The 24,733-nt window shown below is 40.0% G+C and overlaps 1 protein-coding gene across 3 annotated transcripts; it reads left to right on the top strand.

Annotated features, from left to right (window-relative positions):
• Positions 1-2,460: 2,460 nt before the first annotated feature.
• On the top strand, positions 2,461-23,514 carry ZFP1 (ZFP1 zinc finger protein). 3 transcript variants are annotated; one of them, XM_053210010.1, is made up of 5 exons: positions 2,461-2,620; positions 2,881-3,260; positions 7,674-7,732; positions 18,717-18,843; positions 20,416-23,514. In XM_053210010.1, the coding sequence occupies exons 3-5, from the start codon at positions 7,718-7,720 to the stop codon at positions 21,489-21,491; spliced, it is 1,218 nt and encodes a 405-aa protein (XP_053065985.1). In that variant the 5' UTR covers positions 2,461-2,620; positions 2,881-3,260; positions 7,674-7,717; the 3' UTR covers positions 21,492-23,514. The 3 variants fall into 3 exon arrangements, with proteins under 3 accessions (XP_053065985.1, XP_026932024.1, XP_053065984.1); XM_027076223.2 differs by lacking the exon at positions 2,881-3,260; XM_053210009.1 differs by lacking the exons at positions 2,461-2,620; positions 2,881-3,260; positions 7,674-7,732 and having other exon boundaries at positions 18,510-18,843.
• Positions 23,515-24,733: the final 1,219 nt, after the last annotated feature.

The raw sequence follows: 24,733 nt of genomic DNA, 5'->3' as shown, positions 1-24,733 counted from the left end.
AAAAAAAAAGCTACTTGCTACCACTCTGCACCTATGAGAATGGCCAGAATCGACCACACCGACAGCACCAAACGCTGGCAAGGATGTGGAGCAGCAGAACTCTCACTCACTGCCCGTGTGGGTGCCACATGGCACAGCCACCCTGAAAGACATTTTGGCAGTGTCTCACAAAACCAAACCTACTCCTACCATACGATCTAGCAGTTATGCTCCTTAGTACCTACCCAAATAAGTGATTTTATCTGCACACAAAACCCTGCACGTGAATGTTTGTAGCAGCTTTATCCATAATTGTCAAAACTCGGAAGCAGCCATTCAATAGGTGAGTGGATAAATAAATGGTGGTACATCCACACAACAGAATATTATTCAGTGGCAAAGAAATGAGCTATTGGGGCCCATGGCTGGCTCAGTCAGTGAAGCATGGGACTCTTGGTCTCCACATTGTGAGTTCAAGCTCCACATTGGGTGTAGAGATAAAAATGTTTTAATCTTAAAAAAGAAAGAAAGAAAGAAAGAAAGAAAGAAAGAAAGAAAGAAAGAAAGAAAGAAAGAAAGAAAGGAGCTATTAAGCCATGAAAAGATATGCAGGAACCTCTAATGAATATTTCTTTTTAAAAAAATTTTTTAACGTTTACTTATTTTTGAGACAGAGAGAGACAGCACACAGCGGGGGAGGGACAGAGAGAGAGGGAGACACACAGAATCTGAAACAGGCTCCAGGCTCCACACTGTCAGCACAGAGACCATTGTGGGGCTCGAACTCACGGACCACAAGATCATGACCTGAGCCCAAGTTGGATGCTCAACCATCTGAGTCACCCAGGTGTCCCACCTAATACATATTTCTTTTTTTTTTAATGTTGATTTATTTTTGAGAGAGAGGGAAATACAGAATGGGAGCAGAGGAGGGTCAGAAAGAGAGAGGGAGACACAGAATCTGAAGCAGTCTCCAGGTTCCGAGCTGTCAGCATAGAGCCTGATGCGGGGCTCAAACTCACAAACCGTGAGATCGTGACCAAGCTGAAGTCAGACGCTCAACTGACCGAGCCACCCAGGGGCCCCTCTCATGCATATTTCTAAGTGAAAGAAGCTAATCTGAAAAGGTACATACTATATGATTCCAACTATTCTAAATTATGCATACCTAAAAATATCAGTGTTTTCCAGGGGCTCAGGGAGTGGGAGGAGGGATGTATGGTGGTGTATACATGTCATTATATATTAGAGTAAATCCTAATGTAAACTATATAGACTTTGGGTGATGTGTCAATGTACATTTCCTTATAACAAATGTACCACTCTGGGCGGGAATATTGATAGTGGATGAGCCCATGTATATGCAGGGGCAGGTGGTATATGAAATTTTTCCTCAAATTTTGCTGTGAACATAAAACTGCTTTTAAAAATAAAGAAAAAAGTTGGGGCACCTGGGTGGCACAGTCATTTAAACTTCTGACTCTTGATGTTGGCTCGGATCATGATTTCACATTCATGAGTTGGAGTCTGTGTCAAGCTCCACGCTAACAGTGCAGACTGCTTGGGATTCTCTTTCTCTCCCTCTCTGCCCCTCCCCTGCTTGCCCCTCCCCTGCTTGCTCGTGTGCCCACACACGCGCGTGCGCAGACACACACACACACACACACACACACACACACACACACACACTCTCTCTCTCTCTCTCTTAAATTAAAACAAAATTTTTAAATTAAAAAATAAGCTAGTTACAGCACATGATATCTTTAGGGTAAATTTTATTTTTTAAGATTTTATTTTTAAGTAATCTTTACGTCCAACAAGGGGCTCAAGCCTTTAACCCCGAGATCAAGAGTCACGTGCTCCGCAAGCGCCTCTGATCAATTTTATTTTATTTTTTAAAAATATTTTTAACGTTTATTCACATCTTGAGAGACAGAGCGTAAGTGGGGGAAGGGTAGAGAGAGAGGGAGACACACAATCCGAAGAAGGCTCCAGGTTCTGAACTGACAGCACAGAGCCCAACGCGGGGCTCGAACTCACAGGCCTTGAGATCATGACCTGAGCTGAAGTCTGACGTTTAACGGACTAAGCCACCCAGGCGCCCCATGGTTAATTAGATTTTTAAAAAGTGAGAAACGTATGCACTTAATGTTACATACGGTTATCTTTGAGAAATTAGATACTTGCTTTTATTTTATACATATTTTCTAATTTAAATACATTATCATGGATTACCTAAGTAATCTTTCCAAGTCAGGTTTGGTTTTTATAATCTGGGAAGAGGTGGTTGTAATCCATAACCCTTGCTGCGGTAAATGGACAGTCCAGGCCAGGGATTATTTTAGCCTCCTGCCACCCGCTCAACTAAATGAAGACTTTCCAGAGAGTCCCTACAGCGGGGCCCCAAAGACTTATGGGAAGTGTAGTCCCGAGGTTGGATGAACCACCCCTCAGAGGACCCTGGGACGGCTAGCAGCCCTTGCATCTGCGCATGTGCAGTGCTGCGAGCGCGCCGGTGGCTGCCCTTCCCCCACCTCCTGCCGCGAGTGGGTGACAGGGCCCCGGTCTCCGCGCATCTTCGCTGACCGGCGCCGTGACCTGGCTTGGCACTGAGCCACAAGTGGAGGCTGTGCCCCTCCAGGTATGAGGGGGGGCTGCCATGCAGCTACGCGAGGGTTGGGGGCCGCGGAGAAGGAGATGAGGGATGGGCTCCTGTCCGCGCAGGGTGGGAGCCCAAACTTCAGCGACTTGCAGACGTCGGTGACCCTCGGGGCGGTGTCCGGGGCCGCCCCGCGCCGTCCTCTGCACGGGGCTGGCGGGGCCCGCCTGGCCGGACGTGCGGGGGCGGGGACGGCGGGGAGGGAGGGCGGCGGCGAGGGCTCGCCTTCCTCCCTTTGTCAGGAGAAGCGCCTCCGACCGGCCGCCAGCGTCTCCTGTCGCGCGGGAGCGAGTCCGGAAGCCCGGGCGGGTGCGCGCGTGACCAGGCCCCGCGGGCGCGGGGCGAGGCCGGGGGCGGGGCCGCACACACCTGGCGGCGCCCGGAAGCCGCGTGCTGAGTGCCCGAGCATCACCTGGTGGAGGGAGGAATGAAAGCCCCAGCAAGTTTTCTGATGCATGCGGCGTACCAGAGGAGACCTCCGACCTCTTTGCGAAAGCCTTTTCGGCTAAGTGTTCCTCTAATCCTCACACCTAGCCTGTGACGTCGCTAGTATCTCAGTTGCAACTGAAGGAAAAACCGGAGGCTCAGATGGGTGGAGTACCCGAGCCTCCCGGTATTTTGTGTAAGTGGCACATGTTTTTTCATTTTCCTTTTGATTTTGTTCCCTGATAGTTTTGCCTTGCAGGCGTTTTGAATTAATTTGTAGTTGAATTTACTGCTCTGCTCTTTTATGGCGCTCAGAAGCCTTTTACCACTTTGAGATTACGCAAGTTGATTTATGATTTCCACTGGTACTTTAGAATTATTTGCATTAAAAATCTGCCAATACTTTTATTATGATCCGATTAATGGCTGCATTTAATTAGGAAGAATGGACACCTTTATGATGTTGGATCATATTGTACGCCATCCCAGTGTTCAAGCCCGGTTTTGTTTTGTCCCTCTTAAGTGCGCTTTATCATCTTTACAGAAGTTTGTCATTTAAAAAAAAGGTTATCATTTTTCTTTATCCTTATGTAGTGTATTGTTGAAAATGAAATCATTTTTCCATCATTTCATATTTTTTTCTCTTGTATTTGTTGATATTTTCCACTGTTCTTATTTTGTATATTTGGGATTTCTCCCCCTTTTTGTTTTTGTCTCCTTAATTAGCATAGCTAATGGTTATCTATTATTTAAAAAAATGTTTTTAAGTTTATTTATTTTGAGAGAGACAGAGACAGCATGAGCAGGGGAGGGGCAGAGAGAGAGAGAGAAAGAGAAATCCTACCCAGGCTCTGCCCTGTCAGCACAGAGCCAGACACAGGACTTGAACTCACTAACCCACACTAACTGTGAGATCATGACCTGAGCCACAATCAGGTCCGACACCAGGCTTAACCGACTGAGCCACCTGGGTGTCCCTCTATTTTTATTATTAAAGAATAACTCTTTAATATCTGTAGCATCTGTAGTAGTGTCTCCTCCATCATTTTTGATAATGGTAATTAATGCCCTCCTTTTTTTTTTCCCTTTTGGTCAGTATAGCTAGAGGTTTATCAATATTATTGATCTTTTCAAATAACCAGGTTTTGGTTTTATGGAATTTCTCCATTGTTTTTCTGTTTTGAGGGATTTTTTAAATGTTTATTTGTTTATCTTGAGAGAGTATGAGAGTGCATGGTTGGGGTGGGGGAGAGAGAGAATCCCAACAGGCTCCACCCTGTCAGCGCAGAGCCCCAAGTAGGGCTCAAACTCACAAATTGTGAGATCATGACCTGAGCTGAAATCAAGAGTCAGATGCTCAACCTGCTGAACCAGCCAGGTACCCCCCTGTTTTGAGTTTTATGGATTTCTGTGCTTAACTTTATTAGTTCCTTATGCTTGATTTGGGTTTAACTAATTAATTTTTTTTCTGCTTTCTTAAGGTGTAAACTGTGGTAATTGATTACAATCTTTCTTTTCTAAAACAGTTTAATGCTATAACTGTTTGTAGTTACAGTTAATATAGGTAATAATTTAATGCCATAATACTACTTTAGTTATATCCCTCAAATTTTGGTATGTTGTGCTTTCATTTCTATTCAGTTCTATGGGTTTTTTAAACTTGTGACTTCCTTTTTCAACCCTTGGTTATTTAGAAATTTGTTGTTTAATTTCCAAGTATTTGGAAAGAAGGAATTAACAGATCTCTTTCTAGTAATTGATTTCTAGTTTAAGTCTATTTTCATCAAAGAATACACTTTGTTACAAATTTCACTTTAGAATGAAAGGTTTGTTTTGTGGCCAAGAATATGATCTATCTTGGGAATTTTTAATATATAATTTAATGACTATTGTGCTGCTGGTGGTGGAGTCTTCTGTAAATACAAAATGAGTCAGGGTGGTTGATAGCGTGGTTCCATTCTTCTATATCCTTACTGGTTTTCTATCTACCTGTTTTGTCACTGAGAAAAGAGTATTGATGTCTCCAACTATAATTGTGAATTTATCTGTTTTTTTTTTTCTTTCAGTTCTGTCAATTTTTGCTTATTGTATTTTGAAATGCTTTTGTTAGGTACATATACATTTAGGATTGTTATGCCTTCTGGCCGTTTGACACATTCACCAGGTGTTGTTTATCACAGTGACATTATGTAATATCACTCTATTTCTGGTAATATTATTCTGAAGTTTACTTTGATATTAATATAATCACTCTATTTTGGTTAGTGTTTGCAAGGCATATCTTTTTTTTCATCCCTTTACTTTTGATCTAGCTATGTTTTTATATTTCAAACAAACCCGCTTATAAACAGTTAAAAGCAGTTGGCCTTCCTTTTTTTTATCCAGTTTGACAACCTCTATCATTTAATTGCTGTATTTATACCAGTTATTAAGATGGTTCAATTATGGGACCCCTGGGTGGCTCAGTCGGTTGAGCTGCCAACTTCGGCTCAGGTCATGATCTCACAGCTCATGAGTTCGAGCCCAGCATCAGGCTCTGTGCTGACAGCTCGGAGCCTAGATCCTGCTTCAGATCTGTGTCTCCCTCCCTCTCTGCCCCTAACCCACTTGCATTCTGTCTCTCTCAAAAGTAAATAAACATTAAAAAAAAAAAAAAAAAAAAGATGGTTCAATTAAAATCTACCATCTTGCTAGTTTTTTTTTCTACTTGTCCTGGTTGGTCTTCATTCGTATTTAACTCTTTTTCCAACTACTTTTGTATTAGTTGGTACTTTTATGATTTCATTGTTTTCCTCCACTATTGGCTTATCATTTATACCCCTTTAAAAATTTTTTTTGTTGTTGCCCTGGCATTTACAATACAAATCTGGAGTTAATCACAGTGGACCTTTAAGTAATATTTTACTGCTTTATGTGTAATATAAGATCTTTATAATAATATACTCTCCAATTTCATCATCCCATCTTTTGTACTATCATATGTTGTAGTTTTACATATGCCGTAAGCCCACAAAACTTACGGGCTATTTTTTGACAATCATTTGTCTTTTAGAGTGATTAAAAGTAAGAAGGTTTTCTTTAGAGTCATCTTTATTTTAAGCATTCCCATAGATCTTTATTTCTTGTGTAGATCCAGGTTTTTGTCTAGTATCATATTCCTTCTACCTGAAAAACTACTTTAAATATTTCTTCTAGTACAAGTCCACTGGTAATGAATTCTCTGTTTTTGTTCAAAAAGTTTTGATTTCACTTTCATTTTTTGAAGGATATGTTTGCTGGGTATAGAATACTGGGTTGATAGTTGCCCCACTTTTTTTTTTTTTTTTTTTTTAAGTACTTCAGGGGCACCTGGGTGGCTCAGTTGGTTAAGTGTCTGACTCTTGATTTCGGCTCAGGTTATGGTCGCAGTTTGTGAGCTCAAGTCCTGCATTGGGCTCTCTGATGACAGTGAAGAGGCTACTTGGAATTCTTTCTGGCCCTTCCCTGCTTGTTCTCTCTCTCTCTCTCTCTCTCTCTCTCTCTCTCTCTCTCTCTCTCAAAATAAAGAAATAAACTTAAAAAAATTAATAAAAAATGGGGTGCCTCGGTGGCTCAGTCATTTGAGTGGCCAACTCTTGATTTTGGCTCAGGTCGTGATCTCACAGATCATGAGTTTGAGCCCTGCACTGGGCTCTGCACTGACAGCATGGAGCCTGCTTGGCATTATCTGTCTTCCTCTCTCCCTGTCCCTCCTCTGCTCTTGCTATGACACACTCTCAAAAATAAATTAAATACATACATACATACATACTTTAAAGATGTCACTGCATTGTCTTCTGGCTTGTATAGTTTTTGATGAGAAATTGACTGTGATTCTTTATGTAGTTCCTCTATATAATATGTCATTTTTCCCTCTGGCTACTTTCCAGACTTTTTATTTAACCTTGGTTTTCAGTGGTTTGAATATGATGTCTTACATATTTGTTTGGTTTGGTATTTATTCAGTTTAGATAAACTATTTGAGTTTCTTAGAGCTATAGTTTGATATCATTATTTTTTAAAAATCCTCAGTCATTATGTCTTCAAATACCTCTTCTGTCCCATTCTTGATTGTCTTTTTGGGATTCCAATGGCATGTTTGTTAGGCCATTTGATATTGAACTATAGTCTTTGGATTCTCTATTTATTTAATTTTTCATTCTACTTTGTTTTTATGTTTCATTTTGGGTAATTTCTTGCTTTCTTTTCCATTTGATTTTTTCTTGCAGTTTTCATCTTTTCTGAAATTTCCCATTTATTTATGTTGTCCGCCTTTTCCATTAAAGCTTCTAAAATATGAATCATAGTTATTTTAAATTCCCTGTCTGATAATCATCAGTTGAAGTTTGTGTTGATTGCTTTGTCTCTTGATAGTGGGTTGTCTTAGTTTGGCCTTTTCTGGTGTCTCATAATGTTTGATTGAAGGTAAGTGTTGCCACCATGATTGTTTAGGTCCCTTCTGAAGAGGGCAAGGGACTCTCCCAGTAGGTGGTGTTTTCCCAAATGATGTGTAAGGATTTGTAAATAAGTCATTGTAGGAGTTCCAAAGCAGGTCACATCATTAATAACAGTATCTTCCTTTTTCTTTCAGTTCAGCCTTCATAGTTCTCAGCCTTTACCCCAAAACTACAAAAAATGAACAAATCCCAGGTGAGTTGATTGTTTTTCCTAGTTTTGTTTTTTCAGTGCATTTGAGGAAGTTTATAAGGACCCAGAAAATGAAACATAAAGGCAGAGATGAGCAAAACTTAAGGAAAATGTAGTAAGAATAATTGATCAATACCAGCAGCCAAAAAGCAAACCAAGTTAATTGTCTTGAATTGATTATGAGTGGCATCTCCTTCGTTCTCTGATATCAGGTCTGAGTAAATTTTATGGACCTTCATACAGATGGTGTTTTGGACAACATCCCCAGAAACCATGGGTTTATCAGTTTGACTCCGGTTATTTTGTATAGCATTCTTCACTGCAAATGCAGGATTTTGTGTGTATCTTATTTTTTCAGTCAAATTAGCAGGATGCCAAAAAACTCAGTAAATATCTGGGTGTGTATTTAAATTCTCCCCCCAGACCTCCACAATACCATTACTTTCATGAGTAGCTTTCATGAGTAGCTTTACTGTCATTACTTTCATGAGTAGCTTTCTTTTTTATTTACTTTTTATTATTTTTTAAAATTATTTTTTAATCTTTATTTGTTTTTGAGAAAGAGAGAGACAGCATGTGAGCAGGGGAGGAGCCAAGGGAGAGGGAGACAAAGAATCTGAAGTAGGCTCCAGGCTCTGAGCTGTCAGCACAGAGCCTGACGCAGGGCTCGAACTCACGAACTGTGAGATCATGACCTGAGCCGAAGTCAGACGCTCAACTGACTGGGCCACCCAGGCGCCCCAGACTTTTTATTATTTTTTTAATGTTTGTTTATTTTTGAGAGAGAGAGTGTGTGCGTGCGTGCCCGTGCGTACGAGCTGGGAAGAGACAGAGAGAGGAAGACATAAGATCCGAAGCAGGATCTGCACTGTCAGCACAGAGCCTGATGTGGGACTCGAACTCACAAACTGTGAGATCATGACCTGAGCTGAAGTCAGACGCTTAACCAACTGAGTCACCCAGACTCCCCACTTGAGTAGCTTTTCAGAGTTTATATGTACATATTTACATGAGTACAAATACAGGTTATTATACGAAGCATATTAATCATGCTGATTTGTTTATATGTGTTTTGTTTTTAATTAATAGACTTCATTTTTTAGAGCAGTTTGAGTTTATAGAAGATGTGAGTGAAAAGTACAGGGTTTTTGTGTATTCCTTCATTCCTTCCACACACACAGCTTACCCTGTTATTAACATCTTGCATTAATGTGGTACACCTGCTACTGTTCATGAGCCGATATGAACCCTTTAAAATCTGTAGCTTACATTAGGTTTTATTCTTGGTGTTGTATGTTCTGTGGATTTTGACAAATACATAATGACACGTACCCACCATTGAAGTTTCATACATTATAGTTTCCTGCTCTAAAAATCCCCTGTGCCTCATCTATTCATCCTTCCCGCCCCACCCCCTCAGCCCCCACCTCCCTGAGCCCCTAGAAATTGGTGATCATTTTAACTGTTTGCATAGGTTTGCCTTTTCCAGAATGTCATATAGCTGGAGTCATACAGTGTGTAACCATTAGTTTTTTTCACTTAGAAATATGCATTTGAGGTTCTTATATATCATTTCATGGCTTGATAGCTCATCTTTTTTTACCATTGAATAATATTCTGTTGTGTGGATGTACCACCATTTATTTATCCACTCACCTATTGAATGGCTGCTTCCGAGTTTTGACAATTATGGATAAAGCTGCTACAAACATTCACGTGCAGGGTTTTGTGTGCAGATAAAATCACTTATTTGGGTAGGTACTAAGGAGCGTAACTGCTAGATCGTATGGTAGGAGTAGGTTTGGTTTTGTGAGACACTGCCAAAATGTCTTTCAGGGTGGCTGTGCCATGTGGCACCCGCACGGGCAGTGAGTGAGAGTTCTGCTGCTCCACATCCTTGCCAGCGTTTGGTGCTGTCGGTGTGGTCGATTCTGGCCATTCTCATAGGTGTGCAGCAGTATTTCATTGTAATTTATAGTTCCTTAATGACACGATGTTGAGTATCTTTTCATATGTTTATTTTCCATCTCTGTGTTTTCACTGATGAGGTGTGTAGTAAGGTCTTTAATCCATTTTTAAATCAGGTTGTTTTCATATTGTTGATTTTTAAGAATTCTTATATATATTTTGGATACCAATCCTTTATCAGGTATGTGTTTTGCAAAGATTTTCTCCCCATCTGTGCCTTGTTTTTTCATTCTCTCAATTTTGTATTTTTATCACTCAGTAACATATCTGAAGTCTTTCCATAAAAAAACTTAGAGTTTCCTTATTATTTTATTGTGTAATGAACAGAGAGTATATAAAGCATTGTAATACTTTTATGTGCATCATAAGAATATATATAACAAATATGTGTGCATTAAAGAATAATAAGAAAATGGGCACCCATGTACCTTACCCAAGTTAAGAACTAGAACATTCTCGGGGCGCCTGGGTGGCTCAGTCGTTAAGCGTTTCACTTTGGCTCAGGTCATGATCTTGTGGTTCGTGAGTTCAAGCCCTGCATCAGGCTCTGTACTAACAGCTCAGAGCCTGGAGCCTACTTTGGATTCTGTGTCTCCCTCTCTCTGCCCTCTACTGCTCACATTGTCTGTCTGTGTCTCAAAAGTAAAGAAACATTTAAAAAAAATTAGAACATTCTCTGTTCTTGATGATACATTCTCCCATTGAATCATCCTAGTAGGTATCCTCTATCTTGACATTTTTGTCAGTTACTCCCCTGCTTTTCTTTTTTTTTAATTTTTTTAAAATGTTTTTTTATTCATTTTTGAGAGAGTATGGGTGGGGGAGGGGCAGAGAGAGAGAGAGACACAGAATCAGAAGCAGACCCCAGGTTCTGAGCTGTCACAGAGCCTGATGTGGGGCTCGAACCTACAGACCGTAAGATCATGACCTGAGCCAAAGTCAGATGTTCAACCAACTGAGCCACCCAGGCGCCCCTCTTTCTTTTCTTTTTTTTTTAAAGTTTATTTATTTTGAGAGAGAGCAAGCAGGGGAGGGGCAGAGAGAGAGAGACTCTGTGCTGATAGCACAGAGACTGATGTGGGGCTCGATCCCACACACTGTGAGATTGTGACCTGAGCCAAAATTAACAGTCGGATGCTTAACTGACTGAGCCACCTAGGTGCCCCTCCCCTGCTTTTCTTAAAGATTTTACCACTTATCTACATATATGCCTCATCAACATAAAATTTAGTTTTGAGAAACTGTAACTGGAGTTTATATTGCCTTGTGTTGCATAATTTTCTTTCTGATTGGTGGAGTTCTTTTTTCTTTTGCTTCCAGACCCTAAGATTTAAGATGTCCTTATATGCACCCATGTTCCCTTTTGTCAAGACTTGGGTTTTGTTTTGTTCTGTTTTAATCGCTGTTTATTTTAAAGTTTTATTAGCCAGTATTAACCAAAGAGAGATGAAACCACGCATGCATTATCGGTGATAGTCTAAAATGATACAGCCTTACTGGGGAAGCAGTGTGTCAAAAGTTATCCAATAAGCATAAGTCTGGTCGTGTCCTGCAATTTTGCTGGTATTGGATAAAGGTTTCTAGGAGAAGATGAGCTGAATACAGTCTCTGAGTCAGTCTGGCTTCAGCTTTTCTGAGAATTTCCAAAAATTCCATTTGGAGAAGTCATTGGCAAGGTCATGAGAAACATAGGAAAACATAGGGCTCACATGGTTGGGCTATCTGGCAGGGTCAAAGCGTGAATCAGGTATTGAATGTCTGGTAGAAATAGAATTAAACCAGGTGGTTGCCTGTATTCGCTGCTTCTTAGCCTAGTGGTAACTGCCAACTGTCAGGAGTCCATCAAAGCAGGACGCTTTTGTAAGGTGGAGTGTCGTCTGATGCAGGGTAGCCTGGTGTGGAAGGTAGAAGTAGGAGATGTCACCAGCACACGTTGAAAACAAGTCAGACTGAGTGCAAATAAGAAACTGGGCCAGGCTCACCCAGGCATTCTGCCCTCGGGTTAAAAAGGTGGTACAGTGGCAGTAGGCTTTTTGTGTATGACGGGCCTCAAAATGCCTGCTTTTGAGTTGCACTGTTCCCATGTACGACAAGCAGTTTGGTATCAGTAGACATCCCTGCCACCCTGCAGTCTCTTTCAGACTCCTGGGGATTTCCTTCAGCTCTGGTATCGATCTTTTGTTTGCCTCTTCCCACGTCTTTGTCTTTCTTGGGGTCACTGTTGTTTTATTGGTGTACATTTTTTAGTATCTTCTTAAGAAAGGCTATGGGAGAGCATTTTTTTAGGCTTTACGTTTCTGAAAATATCTTCATTCCATTGTGATACTTCCTTGATGGATAGTATCAATGTGGATTTGTCCATCCGTTGCTCTGGTTCTGTCAGTTTTTGCTTAATGTAATTTGAAGCTGTGTTGAGCACATGCACATTTATGATTGTTCTGTCTTCCTGGCGGACTTACCCTTCTGTCATTTTGGAATACTCTTTATCTCTGGTAATATAAATATAGCCACATCTCCCTTTTTATGATGAGGTGGTGTATTTTTTAAGTGGCTTCTGTAGGGATTATAGCTTATATACTAATCACCTTGAATTAATGTTATACCACCTCAATATGGTCCAAGAACAGTATACAGTATATTGCGGTGAATTCTTGCAGCTTTTATTTGTCTCTATACGCCTTTTGACCTTTGTTTTGAAAAATGTTTTTCCTGGGGATAGAATTCTAGGGCTTCTTTCTTCCGTAAGTATGTTAAAGATGACGTTCTGTTTTTATCTCACTTCTGTGGTTTCTGTTAAGAAATGAGTCTTCACTTTTATTGTTTTTCCATGAAGGAAAGGAATCTTTTTCTTTTGGCCACTTGCAAGATACTCTGTTTTTTTCTGGCGCTCACCAGTTCGAGTGTGATGTGTTTAGGTATACTTGTCTTTACATTTATTCTGCTTGGGCTTTGTTAAGTTTCTTAGATTTGTGGTTGATGCTGTTTACCATATTGGGGAAAATTCTTAGCTGTTATATCTCAAATATTGCTTCTGTCCCATTTTTTTCCTCCACCTGTGAGACTACACGTTATATATTTTTGTTTTTAGCATTTTAAGCAATAGTACATTAGACTTTTGGGCCATACTTCACATTTCTTATGTTTTGACTTTTCCCCCATTTTTTTCTCTCTGCTTTAGTTTGGATATTTTCTTATTGGCCTGCCTTCGAGTGCACACTTCTTCTGCTGAATCTAATCTGTTATTAAGTCTATACAGTGTGTTTTAAACTTTAGTTGAAAACGATTTTTGCAGTTCTGTAATGTTCATATGCTTCCCTTTTGTAGATTCCAGTTCTTTGTTGAAATATTCCCATATTTCATCTACATTATCCATCTTTTTCTCTGTACTTTTTTTCCTCTTACGTAAACTCACAACCCCAAGATCAAGAGTTACACTCTACTGACTGAGCCAGCCAGGCGCCCCTCTCTGTATTCTTTAACATATTACTTTACAGTTAATCTGAAGTCTTGTGTACTAACTCTAACCTACGGATTATCTCTATATATGCTTTTGACTGTTGATCTCTTGTTTATTGTTTTATTGTGCTATTTTGGTTTTTCACATGTCTAGTAATTTTTGTATGGTAGACGTGTATGACACACACTTCCACTCTGAAGAATGTTACGTTTTGTTTTGCCAGTAATTTAACTGTCTGGCAGAACAAAATTGTTGCCCTCTACTAATTCTCCTAGAGGCTTTCCTTCCTACTTGCACATATTAGGAACCACCCAAAGATCTGAGGTGAATTTTTATGCAGAATTTTAGACCCCCTTCTCTATGCCTTCTTTACGTTCATTACTTTGCCCCCAAATCTCAGTTGCTTTGCAGACCCAAATGCTAATTTTTATTTTTTCAATGTAGCAATGGTGCCACTTGCTGCTTCAGTTCTATTTTTCTGTGGTACTGTTAAAAATTACCTTTAGGGACATTTATGCTGTATATAGAATTCAAGATTGATATATTCTTTTCTTGCAGCATTTTTATCATCATTGGTAATGTGGGCCTCACGTCATGTTTGCTGTTCTTTCAGTAATTGTAGCTGTGCAGTGGTTGCTAATACCTGCAAGTTGTTACATGTATTTGTCCAGCTTTTATTGTTGTTTTCCTTTCTCAGAATTTTGAAGTGATCGCTTTTTAGTGTTGTAGTCATGAAGTACAAAGGCCTTTCTACCTATCAGAACGTGACCTTTTAGTTGTCTCCTGAAACTTGTAGAATTTGCTCTTTGTATCCACTGTTTTCATTTTTTTCTGATGATTTGTGTTTTAATTCATGTTTGCATGACAGTTCCTAAGATAGTTCTTCTCACCTTTTTTTGGTTTGATTTTGTGAAGTGTGAAAATGCAGAGAAATACAAATGAAAATGGATTAGGCTGAGCTATATGAAATAGCAATGTTTGTATGTACAACAGTTGCCTGTCAGCAATTTCAGTATGGTCCAGCCTAATAATTGTCAACCTATTACAGTATCCAAGTCAAGACTGAACATCTTGGCTTATTTGCTTCCATACGCTATGTGTATTGAAGGTTGTTATGTTACACAATTCACACATGAATTGTGTCTCTTACGCTTTCTCACCATCATGGTTGTGACCTCCCTTAGCAGGCTCCCACTCCTGGCATTAAGTCACCTTATTCAATGCTAAAATCCTGTTGACCATTAAAGATTGTTTCCTCACTTTAGAGGTGGCCAATAATGTAAGTTTTGTGCAGGTCTGTCCACTTCTTTTCATATTTTTTACACATTAAATAGAATTGACAGAATTTGGGGTCATGATTTATACATATTCTTGGAATTCTGTTTTCACTAAGTTTTTTAATGAATTATTAATGTTCCTGTGCTAGCTTTTCTGTACCTTTTAAGGCTTTGTTATTTAAGTTTGCATCTTTTTTTTTTTTTGAAGACTCATCCGAAGTCTTTTTTTTTTAAAGACTTGTCTTGACCTTTTATTAAATGTTTATTCTATTTTATTTTATTACTGGTTTTCTTCTCCTTGTCACTTTGAGCATTTTTCTTCCTCTACTGGTGTGTCAAAATATATTTTTATATTTCTTTTAAAGGTTTAACTTACTCTTTTTTAGCTTATATTTTAAACAAAACTTAAAAAGCTAATCACGATTTATATTTTCCTTCCAAACACAATACTTTGCCTGTGTCACAACTCCCAGGTTTCTGGCATCCAAAAATTAGTTTCAACTAATTATTTAATACCTCCTTCCCACATCCCATATATACGTTTTTTAATAACTTATTTTGCTGACTTATTTGCTCCCTGATGCTTTTTACGTCCAACTGATTCTTGCTATGTTTGTCTTCTTTATATTCACATCATTTTACAGCAGTAAAAAAAGCTAGCACTTATGTGACATTTACTATGCAGTAGTTGTCATTTTAGATCAGGCCGCTAAACTATGTCCATGAGCCAGATGGCATTCTGCCTTCCTTTTATATGGCTCACAGCTAAGAGTGGTTTTTACATTTTTTTAATGGCTATGAAAAAAATCAAAAGAATAGTATTTCACGATGTGAGAATTATATGAATTTCACATTTCATTGTCCGGGAATCAGGCTTTTTTGGAACATAGCCATGCCTATTTGTTTGCGTATTTCCTGTGCCTGCTTTCACGGTGCAGTGGCAGACTTGATTGGTTGTAGTTGAGACTACATGTGGCCTGCGGAATCTAAAATATTTACTACTTGGCCCGTTGTAGAAAGTTTGCCAACTCATATTCTAGCGTTTTCAGTACTTTGAAGATACTCTGTTGTTTAGTGGCTTACATTGTTTCTGTTGAAAAATCAGCTAACAGTTTTATGTGCTCTATTAGGCGGTGCCTCCTTTTTCTTTTGGGATTTTTAACAGTTTTGTGATGATGTACATAATGTGATTGTATTTGTTCTTCTTGGGGTTAATGCTCTTCTGTGGTCTAAGGAGAGTTGTTTTGGAAAATGCTAAAAAATCTAACATCTAGAGGGGAGAGTGGAAGGAACAAGACACTTTTAACAAAAGAAAGCAAAATGATTGCCGCAAGAGATACAAACAAAATACTCCAGGGTTTAAAACTGAGCAGGAACTCACAATAAGGAAGGATCACATCTAAGTGTGATGTAAGATGTGACCTTACTGGGAAGACCTTTGCTTAGGAAAGCCATGGGAAAGAGGGATGGAAAAGAAATTTGGTGTTGAATGCTGGGCTAGTGGTTAGTTTATCAGTTTTCAGGAGGTAATGAATAACCACGTCTAATCAAGGTAAACGTTAAAAAAATACATTTTTGACTTATATTTTCATATTACAATGGGTTAATCAGGATGTAACCATCGTAAGTCAAGGAGGATCTAACAGTTTGAAGAGTTGAGGAAGGGGTATTAAAAAATGGTCTGTTTAGATGTCAAATATGCTAGCTCTACCTCTATTCATGACCATAGGCTTTCTAGCCAGAATACCACATTCCTTCCAGATGGAAACTATATACTGTTTTGGCAAAAGTTTTTGAAGTTGGTCATGCTTGACATCCCTTTTAATGCTATGGTATATGACTGTGTTTCATCAACAAGTTTTTGAGTTTTTTGTTTGTATGGAGTATGGAAAATGAGAAGAAATACAGAAAATTTTCATATTTGATGGTAGAGTCATTTCTAAATTATTATAACTTGAGTCCAAGTAATGTGCCACAGGTTTATCCCCCTGTTGGTCTGGCAGCCATACAAAAGTTCTTATTGCATCTATCATTTGGCCCATTGGGTATAGATAAATAAATCCATGTAGTTGTCATTCAGGCCAAGAAGTAGAAAATAGCCAGGATTCTTGAAGCTCTTGTGAAATCCTCACTGTGTAGCTGGAACTAGTTCATTTTTATTGCTTTATAAGACTCGATTATTTTAGTATACCATAAGAAATCCATCTCTTGATGAGCATTTGTTTTTCTGGCTCTGGGGTCCTATGTAAAATTTAACTGTGAACATTCTTTTTTATTGATTTTTAATTTTTTTTTAACATTTTTCTTTTCGAGAGGCAGAGAGAGAGCATGAGTTGGGGAGGGGCAGAGAGAGAGAGGAAGACACAGAATCAGAAGCAGGTTCCAGGCTCCGAGCTGTCAGCACAGAGCCTGACATGGGGCTTGAACCACAAACTGTGAGATCATGACCTGAGCCGAAGTCAGACGCTTAGCCGGCTGAGCCACCCAGGCACCCCTGATTTTTAATTTTTTATGGAGATAGAATGACATATAGCATTATTAGTTTCATGTGTACCACGTTATTTGCTATTTCTATATATTGCTAAATGATCAGAATAAGTCTGGTAAACATCCATCACCATATATAATTTTTTTTTTTTTTTACTGTAATGAGAACTTTTAAGATCTGTTCTCTTAGCAGCTTTCAAATATGAAATACGGTATTGTTGTGATTACCACACTGTACATTACATCCCTATGTTGTATTTATTTTAAAACTGGATGTTTATACCTTTTGATCCCTTTTACCCCATTTAGCTCATTCTCCACCCTGACAACCAATCTGTTCTTTGTATGCATGAACCTGGTTGTTTTGGTTTTTGTGTTTTATTTTAGATTCCACATAGAGGTGAGATGATACAGTATCTGTCTACTGCACTTAGCATGATGTCCTCAAAATCCATTCATGTTGTCACAAGTGGCCAGATTTTCTCTTTTATGGCTAAGAAATACTCCGTTGTGTATATATGCCACATATTCTTTATCTGTTTGTCTATTATCGGACGCTTAAGTTTCCCTATCTTGGCTATTGTAAATAATGCTGTAGTGAACGTGGGTGTGCATATATCTTTTCAAGTTAGTGTTTTTATTTTCTGTGGATAAATACCCAGAAGTGACATTGTTGGATCATGTGATAGTTCTATCTTTTGAGGAACCTTCATAGTGTGTTCCTAAGTGGCTGTATCAGTTTCCCTTTCCACCAGCAGTGCACCAGCGTTCTCTCCATATCCTCACCAACATTTGTGATCTCTTGTTGATAACAGCCATTCTAACAGATGTGAGGTATTATCTCATTGTGATTTTGATTGGCATTTCTCTAGTGACGTGCTGAGCATCTTCTCTTGAATCCATTGGCCATATGTAGGTCTTCTTAGGAAAAATGTCTGTTCAGATATTCTGCCCATTTATTAATTGGATTGTTTTATCAGATGATTTGCAAATATTTTATCCATTTAGTTGGGTGCCTTTTCATTCTGTTGGTGGTTTCCATTCTGTGCAGGTGCTTTTTGGTTTGATATAGTTCCATTTGTTTATTTTTGCTTTTGCACCATTGGTATGGCTTGGATATGGTAGAGAGATCTCTACTTACGTCTGACATTTTGCCTTGTAATTGGAAGTTCATCTGCTGCCTTTAAATATTTAAACGTTTAGGGGCCCCTGGGTGGCTCAGTCGGTTAAGCGTCCAGTTTCGGCTCAGGTCATGATCTCACAGTCCGTGGGTTTGAGCCCCGCGTCGGGCTCTGTGCTGACAGCTCAGAGCCTGTTTCAGATTCTGTGTCTCCCTCTCTCTCTGCCCCTCCCCTATTCATGCTCTGTCTTTCTCTGTCTCAAAAATTAAATGTTAAAAAAAATTTTTTTTAAATAAATAAATATTTAAAGGTTTAATTAACTCTTTAAACTTGATACCCCCAACATAATATCTGAGTATCATTTTTGTACAGATAACATTAAATACTGTCTATTTGTTTACCTATTTATCTTCCTCTACATATTTTCAGAGGAGAAACAGTATTTTATTAATCTTAGATACCTGTTGTATATGGCAAGTGCCAGAGATCTAGGGGATCTACATAAATGTTTTATTTATAAACATATTTTTTGGAAACATGAGAAAACAGTGAAGATGTCAGTTGGCGTCCTGTGTAAATTTTACAAGGTAAGAATAAGTTTTCACATATCCTTCCTACATTGCCAAATGCCGATCATTTTCAGAATGAATAGCCATCTGAGTAATATGCCATTTCAGGGATCGGTTTCATTCACCGATGTGACTGTGGACTTCACTCAGGAGGAATGGGAGCAACTGGACCCCTCACAGCGGATCCTTTACATGGACGTGATGCTGGAGAATTACAGCAATTTACTCTCAGTGGGTAAGCACAGCTTTTAGTGCAGCTCCGTGTTGGCCTAGCATTTATGTCCTTGCTCAGTTACCAAAAATTCTGAGCTTCTGAATTACTACCATGTGGTTGTGGGCTGCAGCTTCAGGTGTTAAAGCCAAGAGACAGTGGAGATGCTGACGTTCTACCTTCTGTATTTGGGGGATTTCTGAAGTCTAAGCAGATAGGAGCTGTGTTCCATTATGAAGTTCTCTGATATTACCGAGTCAGATGTGATTTTCAAGTTGGAACAACAACAAGAGGTGTAGATAGCATAGTAAGAATGGTCAGGTCAGAACTTTCTGGGGAAGATGTCAAAAGAGGGAAGGAGCATCAGAAGCCAATGCACGCAATATCCTAGGGGTTATGAATAGGTTGAACTATTTTCAAATATTTTTTAAGAATCAGTTTTTCAGATCCTTAAACCTTTAAAGATGGCCAATACCAGATGATTCCTCAGATATCAAAATCCTACCCCCAACTATCAGTCTGTCTCTACTTAACATTTTTTGTTGAACTTTTATGTTTTTCTCTCACACTTGACCCTTGACATTTACCTAACCTGTCTTAAACCTTTGTGATTAGCTGCTCTTTCATTCGTATTCCCAGTTTGCCAGAATGGTGACTTTGATATTTTAGGTCATGGAATTGGTGTAATAGATTCTTCTTTAGTCTAAGAGTGATGCATTGTCCTAGACACAAATGCCAGCAAGATCACCAGAGTCAGGAATGTCAAGGCTGGGTCAGTCTGATCCTTAAGATTCCTTCCGATAACAGCAGCACCAAGACCTGTTTAGAGAAGAAATTGAACACATTAGAAGGAAAAAAATAAGGTGTTTCAATGGAAAAAAGTAAAACACATGATTCTGTTGCAAGGATCTTGAACCCTTGGATTTATTTTCCATTTCCTTCAGACTATGGGTTCTGGATCTTGTCATCCATTTGCGAAAGTTGTACATGAGAGATTTGCATCTTGGCAGGAGGATTATGTCTACAGACCTGTGAGCAGCATTGCTGTTAGCAAGGTGTGTGGCTTGCAAGAGCAGAGGAGAAAAAACGGGGAGAGAGACTAGGAGTGTGGAGAGGAAGTGCCCGTCTGACCACAGCAATTCAGAGCCTAAGTGGCAGTTGCTAAACTCAGATCTGCCCAGGCTGCTTGCCGTTCCCTTCGCATCTTCGTCCACTTGTTCTCTTGGTCTGTGCTGACTGTTCCGTGTCCCTGAGGACACGCTGAACCTCCTGCATCCCTCGACTTGTCAGCTTGCCTACGTCATTTGTGCCCTGTCTGCTGCCCTTTGTTTTTATTTCACTTTACCTTTTAAGGTCGTTCTGTAATCTGGCAGTGCTACTCGAGTCCATTGTCAGCTTCCATTCTTTTTTTGCCACAGGCTTTTTTGGTCTTTCCAAGCTTAAGAACTAGGCAAAATTTGCAATGGAGACTTTTTAATCCTGGAAGCCCGGATCCCACACACAGAGACAGCCCTACGATGGAACACTGGTGGAGACTTCACATTCTCTAACATGGCAGGAAGGGGCTGACAGCGTGTCTCGTGTGCTCTTTCCTAGAGGTGTGGAAAGCTGACGACCAGATGGAGCGGGACCCCAGCAACCCAGATGAGCAGGCGAGACCATTTATCATTTTTAAGAACCAAACCCCAATTGAGGAAAGAGGTAATCTCTTTGAAAAAACATTTAATCTGAGCACAGATTTTGTTTCCTTAAGGCAAGTACCCTATAAATACGACTTATACGAAAAAACCTTGAAGTCTAATTCAGACTTACTTAATGGTAATAGAAGCTATATAAGAAAGAGAGCTGATGAGTGTAATGGATTTGGAAAAGCACTCCTCTATCTGAAGCAAGAGAAAACCCATCATGGGTTGCAATACTCTGACTATAATAAAAGTGGGAAAGTCTTTAAAGAAGCCATTTTTAAACATCAGAAAATACGAAATTTGGTACAACCTTTTATTTGTAATTACTGTGACAAGGCTTTCTCCTTTAAGTCACTCCTCATTAGTCACAAGAGAATACACACTGGAGAAAAACCTTATGAATGTAACGTGTGTAAGAAAACCTTCTCCCATAAGGCAAACCTCATTAAACATCAAAGAATTCATACGGGGGAGAAACCCTTTGAATGTATTGAATGCGGAAAAGCTTTCACCCACCAGTCAAACCTCATCGTTCACCAGAGAGCACATATGGAGAAGAAGCCCTATGAGTGCAGTGACTGTGGCAAGACATTTGCCCAGAAGTTTGAACTTACTACCCACCAGAGAATTCATACAGGAGAACGACCCTATGAGTGTAACGAATGTGCAAAAACCTTCTTCAAAAAGTCCAACCTCATTATACATCAGAAAATTCACACGGGGGAGAAACGCTATGAGTGCAGCGAATGTGGAAAATCCTTTATCCAGAACTCACAACTGATCATACACATGAGAACTCACACGGGAGAGAAACCCTACGAATGTACCGAATGTGGCAAGACATTCAGCCAGAGGTCAACCCTGAGATTACATTTGCGAATCCATACAGGAGAGAAACCATACGAGTGTTCTGAATGTGGGAAGGCCTTCAGCAGGAAGTCCCGACTCAGTGTCCATCAGAGGGTTCACATGGGGGAAAAGCCCTGAGACTGCAGCTAGCTTGTTCTGTGGAAAAACCCGAACCCTTCCAGTGGGGGGCAGACCGCACAAAGGTACTGAAGGAACGCGGAAACGCGGGGCGGTGGGGGGATACAATCCATCAAATCAAAACACATGTAAAAACAGGATCCCCTAAGAACAGCCTTATACCCAAAGTTAGATACGCTGCCCAGCTAAAGCGTACATCCAGTTGTAAATAGACATGCTTAGTCCTGTTACAGTGAGCTTTTTAAAATCTTGAATTATTCTGGGCAGCAGCATAAAGGATCTGCAGACCATACCCCGGGAGTTGAGTGGCTGTGTATGAGATTATGCCCCAAAACACAAATCTTGTCTTACATCTGTACATGCAAATTTAACACAGTCACTGGGAGTTGGAAAGTCTTGTCCTCTGATAGTTAGGACATGAGTCAGATTTTCCATACTAAACACCACGTGTCTTTCAGTACCTTTACAACCCAGTATGCATTCCACATGAACTAGGTCACAGTTTTAGTAGCGTGTAGCGTATGTTTTCTCCTGCTACTTGCTGGCATAGGGAAGTTGGTCGGACCGTCGTTCTTCAGCTGCCTCTTCAATAAACAGAAGACAGTGTTGAAGGTTTAACTTGCTTCGGAGGTTGCTAAAAGCATTATTCCCATCAGTATATAAGTGAGAGATAATTAAGAGGGGATTTAGGGAGTGAAAGACCACTGTGGGCTGTCACTCAGTGTAGGCGCCACGGCTGGAGAGAGTGCCCACGTCCCTCGTGCGCAGTTCCTTTGCAGTGGGGTGTTTACATACAGATGCCTGTCTTTTAACATACTGTGTAACCCATAAACTACTTGTGCTTTTATTTGTGTTCTCCTGTTTCTCTTAATATTTTATGGATTGTCTTACAAAAAGTAGGATGTGTATGTGGTTCACAAATGTTACATTTCAGAGACTTCAGAGAAAAAAATTAATGTCTTAGTGCTTTTTCAAATGTCCACGTGCACAACCCACTTTAAAAATGCATTTTTGCCACATCCTGTGTAAAGGAGGCATTTTCACTCCCTGGGTTTCACTGTCATCAGCCAAAAGCATTTCCCTTTGGAACCTGAGTAAAAGTTAAGCCTTTCTTTTAAAGGTTCACACACACTTTATAAGTTAGACTTTTCAGTGATCTCTCCATACGTGTTTAACAACCTAAAAAAACTTCTTGCCTAACTCAGAGGTAAAGTATCTTACTATTGACTTCAAATTCCCAAGTTCCTCTCCCTGTCAGTCATGAATCACACACTAGAACTGTCACTGGGAACCGGCCTTTTTCCTTGTTTTTGAGTATCATTGATGTGCTTGCTGTGACCACCCATGAATGTGAGTGACTTCCTGAACAGATTCACAGAACATCTATAGTCCAGTAAGTTTGTCTTTCTCAAATTGTCATCTTGTCTACTACTGGCAAGGAAGCAGGGAAGAAGATTCATCTCACACACTGCTGTTAGAAATGTAAGTTGCGACTCTGTCTCTGAGCATTAGGAATATACGGAGCCTTCAGGGCACCTGGGTGGCTCAGTTGGTTAAGCATCGACTCTAGGTTTCTGCTCAGGTCATGATCTCACGGTTCGTGAATTCGAGCCCCGCATTGGGCTCCACCCTGACAGCATGGAGCCTGCTTGGGATTCTCTCTCCCTGTCTCTCAGCCCCTTCCCTGCCTGTGCTCGCTCTCTACATAAACATTTAAAAAATATATACATACTCTTTAATCCAGGAGTCTCACTCCTGGGGATCTAGCCCTAAGAAAAAATAAAGTGCCAGTACTTAAGATTATATGTTTATCAATGTATATTGTATTTTTTGATAAGGACAAAAGAAAATGTGAACAACCATCACTAAGAGAATGATTGAATAAACTACAGCAAAATATGCCATGGCTGGCTGGTGTTCCATGGAAAAGAATGTGTAGGAGCAGATGCCTCCACATCAGATTGGGGGGTGGGGGGAGGTTGTGTGTACACCATGTTTTTAAAATAAAGGTCTAAAAACCTTACATGTATGTATACCTGTGTGTATTTTTATTAATTTATGGACCTGGAGAATAGAAATCTATATCAAGAATATAATTACCATTAAGTCCAATGGAAAATTGCTCATGTATCCCTCGGTCCCTAAGTTAACCCTCATTTATACTAAAACAATACACTAAGTCATCATGCAGCTAAGTAATTAACATTAGTTAACACCATAACACAAGGCAGGTTCTCTTCCTCCATAACAAACAGCTCTGTGCTGTTCTCCAGCTCTAGCTTTCATAGCTGTATGCTGTGTGTGAGGCTGTGTTCTCCATGAAAACCTGTATTTGGCATTCATTGTTCACACAATGAAACCGTTCACACACACACACACAAAAATAGTAAAGACAGACACCTGAGTGGCTCAGTCGGTTAAGCATCCAGCTTAGCTCAGGTCATGATCTCAAAGTCCCTGGGCTCAAGCCCCGTGTCAGGCTCTGTGCTGACAGCTCAGACCCTGGAGCCTGCTTCAGATTCTGTGTCTCCCTCTTTCTCTGCCCCTCCTCCGCTCTCACTCTTCTTTCAAAAATAAACATTTTAAAAAAGGGGGGGAGAGACCAAGATGGAGGCGGTCCTCTCACGCTGGGAAGTATGTGTTTGAAGGTAGTGGGAGGCCTGTGGGACTGGCCTCAGGTCCCTTTGCTCAGGACAACAGATGGTGTAATGTTGAAAATCAACTCGGGTTTTGTTTGTGATAAGGATCAGCCTAGGGGTGGGGTAAGGACTAGCTGTGCTCAGCTGGTTTGGCTGTACTAGGTGCAGGAACAGCCTCAAGAGTGGGCAAAGGATAGCCAGGCCTAGGCAAGGAAGGGGCAGTTGACGGGTACCCTGCTGCGACAGACTCATTGATAAACGGGCCATCTGGAGGAATAGGTGATCGATAGCAGGTGGAAAAATTTGACCTCAAACAGGTTAAGCTGCTGAGAATGCTCAATATGGATCCCCTGTGGCCTCAGGAGGTCAAGTGCTAATGACAAATACTAGCAACAACAGCTGCCACCAGACAAGTAGTAATAACAGTACTTCTATTAGTGATGATGCTGAGTAGTATTGCTTGCTCTTGGCAACATGCTGCTATTTGCTTTATATGCATTAGCTCATTTAATAGTTAACCCATGAGACAAGTTATTATTTAAAATGAAGAAGCAAGTTCAGAGAGGTAAGGAATCTGCTCAAAGTACATGAAGTGGTACAATA

Source organism: Acinonyx jubatus, chromosome E2, assembly GCF_027475565.1.
Source record: "Acinonyx jubatus isolate Ajub_Pintada_27869175 chromosome E2, VMU_Ajub_asm_v1.0, whole genome shotgun sequence".
Lineage (NCBI taxonomy): Eukaryota > Metazoa > Chordata > Mammalia > Carnivora > Felidae > Acinonyx > Acinonyx jubatus.
The sequence above is the reverse complement of the archived record's forward strand: the minus strand, read 5'-3'. Positions and strand labels throughout refer to the sequence as shown.

Bases quoted from the DNA above. Each gene is read 5' to 3' on its own strand.
- ZFP1 (XM_053210009.1), top strand. From the start codon at position 18,510: ATGGCAAGTGCCAGAGATCTAGGGGATCTACATAAATGTTTTATTTAT. The intron at 18,844-20,415 runs GTAAGCACAGCT...GCTCTTTCCTAG, and splicing joins CAGCAATTTACTCTCAGTGG to AGGTGTGGAAAGCTGACGAC.